The sequence below is a fragment of the Neophocaena asiaeorientalis genome, unplaced genomic scaffold (assembly GCF_003031525.2).
Source record: "Neophocaena asiaeorientalis asiaeorientalis breed wild unplaced genomic scaffold, Neophocaena_asiaeorientalis_V1.1 scaffold46, whole genome shotgun sequence".
In the NCBI taxonomy this organism is placed as follows: Eukaryota; Metazoa; Chordata; class Mammalia; order Artiodactyla; family Phocoenidae; genus Neophocaena; species Neophocaena asiaeorientalis.
Genome location: NW_020175393.1, coordinates 16,029,990 through 16,043,679, shown reverse-complemented (window position 1 = coordinate 16,043,679; position 13,690 = coordinate 16,029,990). Strand labels below are relative to the sequence as shown.

The 13,690-nt window shown below is 40.3% G+C and overlaps 1 protein-coding gene across 11 annotated transcripts in view; it reads left to right on the top strand.

Moving 5' to 3' along the window:
- Nucleotides 1-13,690, top strand: part of PKHD1 (PKHD1 ciliary IPT domain containing fibrocystin/polyductin) — a 600,926-nt gene that overhangs the window by 76,030 nt on the left and 511,206 nt on the right. For all 11 annotated transcript variants that reach the window (XM_024765924.1, XM_024765923.1, XM_024765919.1 and 8 more), the window contains 2 exons: nucleotides 889-1,108; nucleotides 11,054-11,204. In XM_024765924.1, coding sequence (XP_024621692.1) covers nucleotides 889-1,108; nucleotides 11,054-11,204 — 371 coding nt within the window. The remainder of the gene's footprint in view (nucleotides 1-888; nucleotides 1,109-11,053; nucleotides 11,205-13,690) is intronic.

Genomic DNA, 13,690 nt, shown 5'->3' with positions numbered 1-13,690 from the left:
CCTATAAAATAATGATGAAAATTCAAATAAGGCCACAATGAGATGCTGTTGTATACTCACTGGACTGGCCAAAATTAAGAGTCTGATAATCCCAAGTGCTGACAATTATGTGGGTTACTGGGAAGTCATAAATATAGGTGGTAGGAACGTGAAATGACACAACCACTTTGGAAATAACATGGCACTGTCTTGTAAGGTTGAACTTGCACCTACCCTATGAGTAGACAATTTTCTTAGAGGTATACACCCTAGAGAAAATTCCATACATGTTTGTAGTAGCAAAACCTGGGAATTACCCAAAAGTCCATTGGTGACAGAATAGGTAAATATATTGTAGTACTTTCACAGAATGCAGTGTTGAACAGCAGTGAAAATGTTTGAACAACAGTTACATGCAATAATAGGGCTAAATCTTGGAAACATAATATCGAGTGAAGAAAGCAGGTCTAAGGATATTATGCCATGTAGTCTATTTTCTAAAGTTCAAAAAGAAGTAAAACTCAACAATCTCCTGTTTAGGATACAAACCCATGTGAGAAAGCTATTTAAAAAATGCAAGTGTTTGTTTCTGAGAATGAGGAGGAAGTGGGTAAACTTGGCCAGGAGCACATAGACTGGAGAGCATCTTGACGGTATTGGCTTATGTTGGCTGAATTTATGGTACATTCACATGAGTTTTCTGACTAGATGATTCATATTTTACAAAAACATGATTTGTATCTTCTGTATGAATTATGTACACATAGTACACTTTTAAGAAGAGTAAATGAATAAGTTTATTTTCCTATTGGTCAAGGAAAAACACATGGGCTTGGTTGATGTAATAAAGTAAGGCCTTTAGTTCTTTCTGTGGTTATTACCTAACCCAACGTTGACCATTTCATGCAGTGTCCTTGGCTTTCCTGTGTGGCCTGAGGCCTGAGGAGGAGAACTGTGAGACCTCCTGCTGCAGCTACGTGCAGTGTGATTTGACTGTTGCTGTGGGGACAGAGAGCCTGCCCGAATCATGGCCTTATTTCTACACCTGTGAAGAGAGTTCCCGATGCATCTGTGCCCAAGATCGTTGGACAGAGTCCGTCTTTCTATCTTTCTCAGGCCTCTTCATCAGGTAACCCAGTCCTCTCCCTCCCTGACCTTCCCCACGAATGCATAGCCAGTGGATTAATGGAATTCTCAGGAACTGCAGGCTGCGTGGACACAGCCCTAGGGCCAACCCTCTTGTTGGAGGGACTGTTCCATTGTGGATTCCAGCCAGTCTGCATATCAAAGAGTCTCCTGTCTTTTCAAGTGTTCAAGAGAACATCTGAAAAATCTGCCCAGTAAACAGCCTGCTTTGTTCTTGCTTAGATTTTAATATTTATCTTCCGATCCAGAGGCAACATCTGGTGAATGCCAATGGGGGGAAAAAGATTAGACATTATGAAAAACAGAAGGCTCTTTTCCCGTTTCCTTTTTCTTTTCTTTCCAAACAGATTCACAAGTATGAGAAAAAGTCATAGAGAAATCCAGCAGATTGTGCAATGTTTATTCAGAAGAAAGGGGGATGCATGGGCCGAAGGACTGTAGATTTAGGATTTAAAAGCCATAGGCTTATACGTTTTTGAACTTAAAAAGCAAACAAATAAATACCACAACTTTCCAGGTAAAAATCCCTTTTTCTAAACACATTTAAAAAAAAGTGTGGCCCTGTCGGTTGCTCTAGATGACCTTCATTTCTGCAAGCAGCTTCCTTACTGTGAAGTGTGATATTTCAGTGCTGAATGTGGCCCTGCGTCCTTCTTTATTTCTTATCTAGATAGAGTGGTTACATCCGATTATTTAATGAAGGCCTCTTTCCCCATTAAAAAATAAAACTAAACAAGACCAACTACCCAGAGGAAAAGTGAGAACCAGCCCTTTCCATGGCAGTCAGAATTTCTGATGTCCTAAGACAGCCCGTGTTTTACTTTTTAACATCTTTATTGGAGCATAATTGCTTTACAATGGTGTGTTAGTTTCTGCTTTATAACAAAGTGAATCAGCTATACATATACATATATCCCCATATCTCCTCCCTCTTGCATCTCCTCCCACCCTCCCTATCCCACCCCTCTAGGCGGTCACAAAGCACCGAGCTGATCTCCTTGTGCTATGCGGCTGCTTCCCACTAGCTATCTGTTTTACATTTGGTAGTATATAGAAGTCCATGCCACTCTCTCACTTCGTGCCAGCTTACCCTTCCCCCTTCATGTGTCCTCAAGTCCATTCTCCACATCTGCGTCTTTATTCCTGTCCTGCCACTAGGTTCTTCAGAATCTTTTTTTTTTTTTTTTTTTAGATTCCATATATATGTGTAAACATAGGGTATTTGGTTTCTCTTTCTGACTTACTTTGCTCTGTATGACAGACTCTAGGTCCATCCACCTCACTACAAATAACTCAATTTTGTTTCTTTTTATGGCTGAGTAATATTCCATTGTATATATGTGCCACATCTTCTTTATCCATTCATCTGTCAGTGGACACTTAGGTTGCTTCCATGTCCTAGCTATTGTAAATAGTGCTGCAATGAACATTGTGGTACATGACTCTTTTTGAATTATGGTTTTCTCAGGATGTCTGCCCAGTAATGGGATTGCTGGGTCATTTGGTAGTTCTATTTTTAGTTTTTTAAGGATCCTCCATACTGTTCTCCATAGTGGCTGTATCAATTTACATTCCCACCGACAGTACAAGAGGATTCTTTTCTCCACACCCTCTCCAGCATTTCTTGTTTGTGGATTTTTTGATGATGGCCATTCTGACTGGTGTGAGATGATATCTCATTGTAGTTTTGATTTGCATTTCTCTAATGATTAGTGATGTTGAGCATCCTTTCATGTGTTTGTTGTCAATCTTTTTATCTTCTTTGGAGAAATGTCTATTTAGGTCTCCTGCCCATTTTTTGTTGCGGTTGTGTGTTTTTTTGATGTTGAGCTGCATGAGCTGCTTGTAAATTTTGGAGATTAATCCTTTGTCAGTTGCTTCATTTGTGAATATTTTCTCCCATTCTGAGGGTTGTCTTTTCGTCTTGTTTGTGGTTTTCTTTGCTGTGCAAAAGCTTTTAAGTTTCATTAGGTCCTATTTGTTTATTTTTGTTTTTATTTCCATTTCTCTAGGAGGTGGGTTGAAAAGGATCTTGCTGTGATTTATGTCATAGAGTGTTCTGCCTATGTTTTCCTCTAAGAGTTTGATAGTGTCTGGCCTTACGTTTAGGTCTTTAATCCATTTTGAGTTTATTTTAGTGTAGGGTGTTAGGGAGTGTTCTAATTTCATTCTTTTACATGTACCTGTCCAGTTTTCCCAGCACCACTTACTGAAGGGGCTGTCTTTTCTGTGTTGTATATTCTTGCCCCCTTTATCAAAGGTAAGATGACCATAGGTGCATGGGTTTATCTCTGGGCTTTCTATCCTGTTCCATTGATCTATATTTATGTTTTTGTGCCAGTACCTTACTGTCTTGATTACTGTAGCTTTGTAGTATGGTCTGAAGTCAGGGAACCTGATTTCTCCAGCTCTGTTTTTCTTTCTCAAGATTGCTTTGGCTATTCCATACAAATTGTGAAAGTTTTTGTTCTAGTTCTGTGAAAAATGCCATTGGTAGTTTGATAGGGATTACATTGAATCTCTAGATTGCTTTGCGAAGTATTTTCATTTTCACAATGTTGATTCTTCCAATCCAAGAACATGGTATATCTCTCCATCTGTTTTATCAACTTTAATTTCTTTCATCAGTGTCTTATAGTTTTCTGCATACAGGTCTTTTGTCTCCTTAAGTAGGTTTATTCCTAGGTATTTTATTCTTTTTGTTGCAATGGTAAATGGGAGTGTTTCCTTAATTTCTCTTTCAGATTTTTCATCATTAGTATATAGGAATGCAAGAGATTTTTATGCATTAATTTTGTGTCCTGCTACTTTACCAAATTCATTGATTAGCTCTAGTAGTTTTCTGGTAGCATCTTTAGGATTCTCTATGTATAGTATCATGTCATCTGTAAACAGTGACAGTTTTATTTCTTCTTTTCTGATTTGGATTCCTTCTATTTCTTTTTTGTCTCTGATTACTGTGGCTAAAACTTGCAAAACTATGTTGAATAATAGTGGTGAGAGTGGACAACCTTGTCTTGTTCCTGATCTTAGTAGAAATGGTTTCAGTTTTTCACCATTGAGATTGATGTTGGCTGTGTGTTTGGCATATATGGTCTTTATTATGTTGAGGTAAGTTCCCTCTGTGCCTACTTTCTAGAGGGTTTTTATCATAAATGGGTGTTGAATTTTGTCGAAAGTTTTTCTGCATCTATTGAGATGGTTATATAGTTTTTCTCCTTCAATTTGTTAACATGGTTTATCACATTGATTGATTTGTGTATATTGAAGAATCCTTGCATCCCTGGGATAAACCCTACTTGATCATGGTGTATGATCCTTTTAATGTGCTGTTGGATTCTGTTTGCTAGTATTTTGTTGAGGATTTTTGCATCTATGTTCATCAGTGATACTGGACTGTAGTTTTCTTTCTTTGTGACATCTTTGTCTGGTTTTGGTATCAGGGTGATGGTGGCCTTGTAGAATGAGTTTGGGAGTGTTCCTCCCTCTGCTATATTTGGAAGATTTTGAGAAGGATAGGTGTTAACTCTTCTCTAAATGTTTGATAGAATTCACCTGTGAAGCCATCTGGTCCTGGGCTTTTGTTTGTTGGAAGATTTTTAATCACAGTTTCAATTTTAGTGCTTGTGATTGGTCTGTTTATATTTTCTATTTCTTCCTGGTTCAGTCTCTGAAGGTTGTGCCTTTCTAAGAATTTGTCCATTTCTTCCAGGTTGTTCATTTTATTGGCATAGAGTTGCTTGTAGTAATCTCTCATGATCCTTTGTATTTCTGCAGTGTTAGTTGTTACTTCTCCATTTTCATTTCTAATTCTATTGATTTGAGTCTTCTTTTTTTTCTTGATGAGTCTGGCTAATGGTTTATCAATTTTGTTTATCTTCTCAAAGGACCAGCTTTTAGTTTTATTGATCTTTGCTATTGTTTTCTTCATTTCTTTCTCATTTATTAATTCTTCATACTTTGATCCAGCGATTTTACTTCCAGGACTTTAAGAAAGCAGTTGGAAATATGTAACATTTATGAAGAACTATAGTCTTCAACGCTTTAGGTATATTAACAAAAACAGTTGAAATGAAGTAAGCCTTTAGTAATAAAGAATGAATCCAAGTGATAATATACTAAGAACCTTGAAAAACCATGGTGTAGAACATTTAACCAAAGAAGGAAATGCTTAAAATATACTGAGGAGTGAAAGGTACAGGTCACAAAATAGTGCCTCAATGAAGTCCTGATGGTGTTTATAGTACATGTACATGTGTCACACAACAGGTGATTGGGAAAAAGACCGGATGATGTATTTTAAAATGCTGATAGGGGCTTCCCCGGTGGCGCAGTGGTTGAGAGTCTGCCTGCCGATGCAGGGGACGCGGGTTCGTGCCCCGGTCTGGGAGGATCCCACATGCCTAGGAGCGGCTGGGCCTGTGAGCCATGGCCGCTGCGCCTGCGTGTCCGGAGCCTGTGCTGCACAACGGGAGAGGCCACAGCAATGAGAGGCCCGCGTACCCAAAAAAAAAAAAAAAAAAAAAAAATGCTGATAGTGCCTATCCCTAGGGGGCTGGAGGACTGATCATATTTGTTTTCTTCATTGAGTTTTTATGTAATTTTTTTCAGTGAACATGTACTAATTTAATAACCAGAAAACACAATATAAATTTTACATGGGGTGCTAGGAATATCATGTGCTAAATAGCTTACCTTGGTTCCTTCTAAGATTGTGCTTGTGAACGCAGAGAACTACTTTCCAGGGTCTTTGCAAAGAACCCATTTCCATTAAATGGTTTAACCCCCTGCCAGCCACTACCACTATGGATTTGATGTCATTTGGCAAAGACAGACATTTGTATCTGTGGCAAATATATGCCCAGTTTGTCCATCCATCCATCCATCCATCCATCCAGTAGTTTTATCTAGTGTTTATTATGTTCCAGGTACTATGCCAGGAGCTGGTGACTCAATGGTGAATGAGATGCAAAGTCCCTGTCCTTAAGAGTAGTGGAGGAGGCCAGACAATAAACAAGATGATCACATGTTCTGATAAGGGCTATAAAGTGATAAAAAACAATGGAGGCTGCTTTAAAAAATTTTTTTATTTCATTTTTTGTTATTATTATTTTTTAAATTGCAGTATAGTTGATTTACAATGTTGTATTAGTTTCAGGTGTACAGCAAAGTGATTCAGTTATACAAATATATTATATATATATATATATGTTCTTTTTCAGATTCTTTTCCCTTTTAGATTATTACAAGATACTGAATATAGTTCCCTGCGCTACACAGTAGGTAGTGATATCAAATGATATTTGTCTTTCTCTGTTGGGCTTACTTAGTATGATAATCTCTAGGTCCATCTATTTTGCTACAAATGACATTATTTCATTCTTTTTTATGGCTGAGTAATATTCCACTGTGTGTGTCTCTCTGTGTGTGTGTGTGAGTGTGTGTGTGTGTGTATGTGTATATATCTCACATCTTCTTTATCCTTTCATCTGTCAGTGGACATTTAGGTTACTTCCATATCTTGGCTATTGTAAATAGTGCTGCAGTGAACATTGGAGTGCATGTATCTTTTTTTTTCCCCCCAAGGGAAAGATACTCATTTATTTATTTTTATATTTTTTTACATGCTGCATTGAACATTGGAGTGCATGTATCTTTTTGAATTATAGTTTTCTCTAGATATATGCCCAGGTGTGGGATCACTGGATCAGCTCAGAGGAGGTTTCTCTGAAGAAGTGCCTTTTCAGCTGAGCTAAGGACAAGTGTCATTATGGAGAGTCAGGCAGTGGGGGCAGCAAGTGCAAAGGATCCATCAAGTTGCACGAACTGCCAGAGGTCAGAAGGGCAGGAGTAGGGTTAGAAGGAGGAAAAGTGGCTCGAGAGGAGCTCGGGGATGTATTAAGGCCTCAAAGGCCATAGTAAGGAGTTTGGATTCTATTCTAAGAACAGACTAAGTATCTTTCTAAAGTCCCAGTCAAGCCCCGGCAGTGTCAGGACTGGAACCCAAGGCTTCTGACTCACAGTGTCCTCAGCATGACGCTGTATTGTTGGCCTCAGTAACAGAACCTTGGCTGGGCTGTGAGGGTCCAGGAAATTCGAGACATGGGAAGCAATTTCAGGCTAAGTGAGGGAGACAGAATGATGGCATGTGTTTTTACTGCCTACCATAGAGAGTGCATCCAAGGAGAATATCTGCTTACTTTTGGATCTGGTTGGACCGACTGAAAGAGCAATAGACTGGGATTCAGGAAACTTAGGTTCTAGAGCTCTCTCTCCCACCATTTGGGCCAAATATTCTTACCACATTCCCTCAAAATAAATATTTGTGTGCATGCGTGTGTGCATGCACATCATATCATCTATATCTGTATTCCTCTGTGTACCTATATGTCTATAGTTAAAACTGGCCAACTGTGCTCCTTAATTTGTAGGATGGTTGTGGAAGAAAACACGACATAGTAGTATTAAGAAACTTTGAAATTTTGCAAATGTTAGTCCATTTTTGACATCCTGGTGTCTCTGTTCATCTTGATGATGGCTTTTTAATGAAAAAAACTTCTCGTCATATAATCAGGGCCAAAAAAGAAAAGAAATATGAGCTAAAGGTTGTGAAAAAGTCTAAGCCAGCAGAAAAGGGTTTTAACTCTTTCAGAGCAAAAAGAACATGATTTGTTTTCACTTTCTTCTTGTATCGGGAAGCAGGGCACACAGGGTGGGAAGCAGCCTGGAAACACAGGACATTGCAAGGCAGAGTCAGGGATGCCGTGGTGCCCAGGCCTACGCCTGACATCACAGAGGTGTGAAGGACCTTCTGTACCATGGTCACTAGTCTTTCCTGGGAAGATCAGTGGCCCCACTGTGACATCTGCTTCTTCTGTCGTGTGCCTACGACTGCGGGGAACAGACTGTCTCCTCCGGGAACGGCCTGGAAAGCCACAGCGACCCTTGTTACAGCATTGACAGATATCAGCAGGGTCTTCTACTGGGGGACCAGCTGTTAGAGCACTTGCTGAAGAAACAGGCTTTGTTTAATTTGTTCAGGACTCGGTCAGCTGGAGTGACCTTCCAATGGCAGGTGATATATATTGTGTTTCTGGAGTCACTAGCAAAATGGAACAATCCACTGTGAGCTGGTGGGCATTGCTACAGGCAGATGAAAAGAGGGCAGGGTGACTTACCTCCTTTTACTCTAACCTTTGCTGATGAAGAACCTAGAAGGGGCAGAAGAAGTCTTGTTAGGAGGTGGAAGCCCATGATCAAGAAAGGTTGTAAAGGTCACTCCTTCCCTTGAGTTCAAGTCAGTATCCCAGGTCATCATATAGTGAGTATAAAAAAACCCTGCTCATATGAGTGAAGATCCACAGTTGGAAATGAACATGAGAGGGGAGCACAGAACAGAGAGGTGACAGGCAAATATTCTTTCCCTTGCCTAAGAAGCAAAAAAAGGGAATTCTGGAAAGGTAGACAACTAAGTTTACATTATCCCTGACAAAATTCCAGAATGAATTATTAATCAGATGGCTTGTGAGCCTTCAGAAATGGGAGTAGCAATCTGGGAACCGATTCACAAGGAACGAGATGGTGTGGAAAACCAACTTCATTTCCTTTCTGATGGCTTTATAAGAGATTTATAATGGCAATGGTGATGGAGAGCTTCTTACACTATTCTAGCAACCCTCCTACCCCCCGCCCCCCAGTAGCAAAAGAAAGGTTCTAGCTGCAAAGCCCAAGGTACCCTGTCACAGAATCAAGTTGCTTTGAAGTCAGGTGTTTTATTTGAAAAGTCCGTGTGAATTTTGCATTCTACTTCATCATATTTCCATAGGTATCTAAATATTACATTTTAATTTGAAAGTTAAATTACTTTGCTTTGCTTTTCTGAATCTTTGCATGCAAGTGACACTCCAGGAGTAAATGCTGTGTTTATCCTGTGGCTTTGTCTACCCTTGGATGATGGCTCAGCTAAATGGATGTGTAGCTACATTACAGGCTCAGATTCAAAATGTATTTGAGCAATGGGTCCACATCAGTGAGACGACCCGTAACAACAATGAATGTAAATTCCCACATTGACATTTCAACAATAATACCACCTATGTCACTACCACCTAAAACTATAACAAGAACTGACTTTATCGGACACTTCCTTGCACCAGATTCTGGGCAGGTCCTTTTGTAGGCTTCATTTTGCTCCATTCCCCAAACACCTCTTTAAAAGAGTATCTTTATGATTAGTAACTTCATTTTATAAACATGGAAAACAAAGCTTAGAGAGTCATGTCTTCAACAATGTCAGATGGATGGTAAATATCTGCTCGGGGATTCGAATCTAGCTGGCTGGCTTTCAAGCCTCACTTTTGCATTATAATGCTTCTCAGAAAATCGGCTGAACACATGCAGCATGGTGAAATCCTCAGGTAATTGTGGCTCTGAGACTTTGAGTTCACCACCATCTTAATTTAAGCTTAGGGGCTACAAAATGAACACAGCATTAGGTGCCATGGTGGGGAGGGCTTCGATAAAGGGAGACCACAGCCTCAATGGTCAGCCAAACTGGGCTGCACAATATTAACACATTGCCAGTCTACAGTAGGTGTAGAAGACAGTGAGTATGAAGTCATGTCCTGGGTGGATACGGAGCTAGGAACGTTTTAGCATGAAGACGAGGAGGTGACGTAGATGTGATAGTTACCCTGCTCATTATTTCTAGCAAAGTGTGGGAGAAACCATTTCGACATTGATTTGAAAAAAGATGTTCTAGTTGGACATGAGTTATAGTTTCTCAAGCAGTAATCTTTTGCCCTTTTCATCACCAGTCCTGGTCTTCCCGTGGGATATGCCAACTTCGTGGTGATGTCCCATCAGCATCTCAAAACTTGGGAGTATTGCTCTAGGAGACGGGACCCCTTGGATTCTCATCTCGGAGTTGCCTTATTTTTGTGTTTGACTTTATGCAAATCACCAATCTCTTTGAGTTACATTTTTTATGCCTCTACCTAATTTACCAGCTGAAATGAGATCATACGTATGAAACTGTTAAAAAGTGTAAAACATCATGCATTATTATAACTAATAATCTTGGAGGTAGTTGCAACAATGCGTAAAGCCAGGATTATTCTTGAGTAAATATCACACCTGTTCGGGGCCATACCCTGCAAACTCCATGCTCTCCTCTCCTCTGGACCACATATTTGTAGACTTTCTGTAATGCTACACTGCAGTTTTTCATTTTAAATCCAGTCTGGTTTCTCTCCTTAAAGCAAGAGGACTTTTAAAGCAAGTGGCTGGTAGTATAACTGGCACATATATCGAATCTCCTTAGTCTGGGCGGTTAAGTAAGTTTAATTAATTTACTAAGTTAATGTTCCACTGCTAGCAACAGAGCCTCATTGCCATCAGCTGGGGAGAGGGAATTGAAAGCCTAAATGAGCTCATTTTTTCACAGTTGGAATTAGGGACCAGTTAGCCAGTTGTGTGGGTTTTCCAATTTCTCCATCTGCCCTGGGGGGATTCAGGCAATTCACTCCCCCATCACTGAATGTAAGAACAGGAAGAGGGAAGGGGAAAAGAAAAAAAAATTTTTTCCCCAACATTTGCTTCCATTTTTGGAACTGGAAGTATTATCTGTGCATTGCTTCTTTGGTTGGGTTTGGAGAAGCTTTTGCTAATGTTCCTGATAGAGCTGGAAAAGAGAAAGGCCTCAGTGAAAGATATTTACCATGTGCATTTTCATTGCAGGGTGTGCAGATAAAGGGAAAACAAATAAACAATAAAAGAATGGAAACAAAATTACAGAAATTTGCAAAATTTGACAAATGGTGGCCTGTGGTTGCCACAAGCTAATGGCTTGCAATGATTAATAAGAGTAAAAATAATTGCATTTCATTAAGATTGATGACACCCCATTTAACCTCCCCTCTCGTTTCAGCCCTAAAGTGGAAAGAGATGAAGTTCTCATCTATAATAGCTCCTGTACCATTACCATGGAAACTGAGGCAAAGATGGAGTGTGAGACGCCTAATCAGCCAATTACCGCCAAGATTACTGAGATACAGAAAAGCTGGGGCCAGAACACTCAGGTATAATCAAATCTTTTTTACAGACTGATTCAAACAGCTCAAATTAAATTTGTAATATTGTGTACATTAAAAAAACAATTTAGCCCAAATGGCAGCGATATATAATATTAAATGCTCTCAAACTTTGAGGAGCTGGTCTAATGCACAGCATCTGAATTCATAGCTAACTATGGTTAATCATATATTTTCTCAAAAATAAATGAGTGCTGCCTGGGCTCTTTTAAAGCAAATTCTGAACAGATAATCTCAGCATTTTGTCCTGCTTTCCGCGAGCATGTTTGAAGGAAGCTCTCAGTGGTTTATTTCTCCATGAAATAAATGGCCTACAATTTAACCAGGCCCTTCTGGAAGGTTTCCAAATCACTCAGCCATCCTCAGTTGGTGGGATGGCAGCGTCTCCTGGTCCATCCCGAAAAGTCTGCGGGGTCATCTGGTCCAGCCTCCCTTACCTCACCCATCCATTTTTAAAGCATCTTAGCCACCCCTCCAAGTGGGTTTTGTAAGAATGTGTCCTTAAAAGTCCCTTGTGGGAGATTCCACAGCCTCCCAGGAAATTTTCGAAAATTGAAATCAGAGACAAAGGGCTGTTTGGAAATGTATCAGATAATCTTTTACAACTCTCCAGGCTTCTCATGGTACACAGATAAAAAATAATATTTATTGAGCACCTACTCCCTTAGGTGTCTTTCTCTTTATGAAAGCGATCCTCAGATCTCCCTCTTTTGTCTCTTTTATTGGAACAAACATTTATTTTGAGCGCCTATTAAGTAACACACACTATCGGAGATCCTCTCATGAATGCTGCTCCGATGAAATCTTTGCAATCCCAAACTGTACCTCCTGGGTTCGCGAGGCCTGTTTTTCTATAACTTTTGGGCTGGTGCTGAAAAAGCATGCAGTTACAAATAATGTGATTTTTCTGTCCTTTCTAAGCTGTTCCCTGTCTGCCTTTCCACCCCCTGTCCCCCGGGGTCTCCCTGTCCATCCTATTACCTCCTAGGCTTTTCACACCCCTTTCCCAAACCTTCAGGTTGTTGCACAGGGCTGTTGCTTCTTCCTTCATTGTGTCCCCCCCTGCCAAATTCACCTCTTCCTTTCAGTGTATTGATAGCTTTAATTCTTTATCTGCAGCACTATCGTCCCCTAATCACAGCCTCCTCTTCATGCCCGTGCCCCTTCTCAGCAGTTGGCTGGCAGTGATGTCTCAAAGGTTTACTGTAGTGAGTGAGGCTGCTGAATCAGCATTGAATTGTAGAAAGAGAGCTGTGGGCTGAAGGCCAGCTGTGGGACACTGAGCATTCTTTAAGGCTTTCCGGGCTTAAGTTTCCACCTGGGGAATAATAAGCTGGGTTGTTAGGGTGCACCTCTGAGCAAATGCCGGTGACAGGGAGGGAGAGGCAGGTAGCACAGGGGTTAGGGGCTTTGAGCTGGACTGCTGGGAATGGAATACATCAGTTGCTCCCTGGGAGACTTCAGGCAACTTAGCCCCTCTGTGCATCAGTTTTCTCATCTGTAACGTCGGGAGAAAAATGGTACCCACCCCCCAAATAGGGTTGGTATGAGGATTCTAGCATGTGAGCTGCTGTGAACTGCACGTCACACACAGTAAATGTCCAATGTTGGTTGTTCTTGTCCATGCTCATTTGCTAGTCTCAGTGCTAGAAAATAATACAGGATCCTTTCTCCATAGTGCTTGCTGCTTTGACCAGATCATTTCACTTCTTAGAGTTCATTGAATTTCCCATCATCTCAAAGACTAATTTTGAGTTTTTTGAGGGCCTTAAATGTCTGTCATCTTTAAATGTTTATACAGCATGTATTTATTGAGTTCCAATCATGTTCAAGGTCCTCTACTATGAAAGGGAAAAAAAAATGTGGAAAGAGACCCCTCTTTAGGGGGCAGTAGGGAAGACAGGTCGTGTATGGAGGTAGGTGAGGTTCAAAGAAGGACATGAAGAGTCAGTTCATCACAGTTGGATGTAATGTTGGACACCATCTGACCAGTGACTCAGCAAGGGATGAGTTAACTGAGGTCCATAAAGAGAGGTGATCTGATAAATCACACAGCTGTAATTTGGCATCATAACCCATGCAGCCATAAGTCATTGTGGAGGAAATAAGCCAATTAATCTTTAGGAACCAGAGGGGCATGTGTCTAAACCTACTAGGCTAATGTCAGTGCCTAGGAAACTCCAGTCCTGGGATGTATGGTTGTCCCATAGATGCTGGGAAGTCTGGGGACCTTAGGTACACAATTGCCTTTTCTGGGCCTGGGAAGAACCAACACTGCCAGATGCTTTATCAGGGCTAGAGTTCTGGTCTCTAGGTCCAAGTACTATGTGAGAACCTTGGAACACTAGTTCCATGGAATGTTAATAAGTATTCTGGGATAAAAGGGTTCCAAACTCAAATACATTTATGAAAGTTGGATTAAATATATATATATATTTATATATAAAACATATATATATATATATATACACACA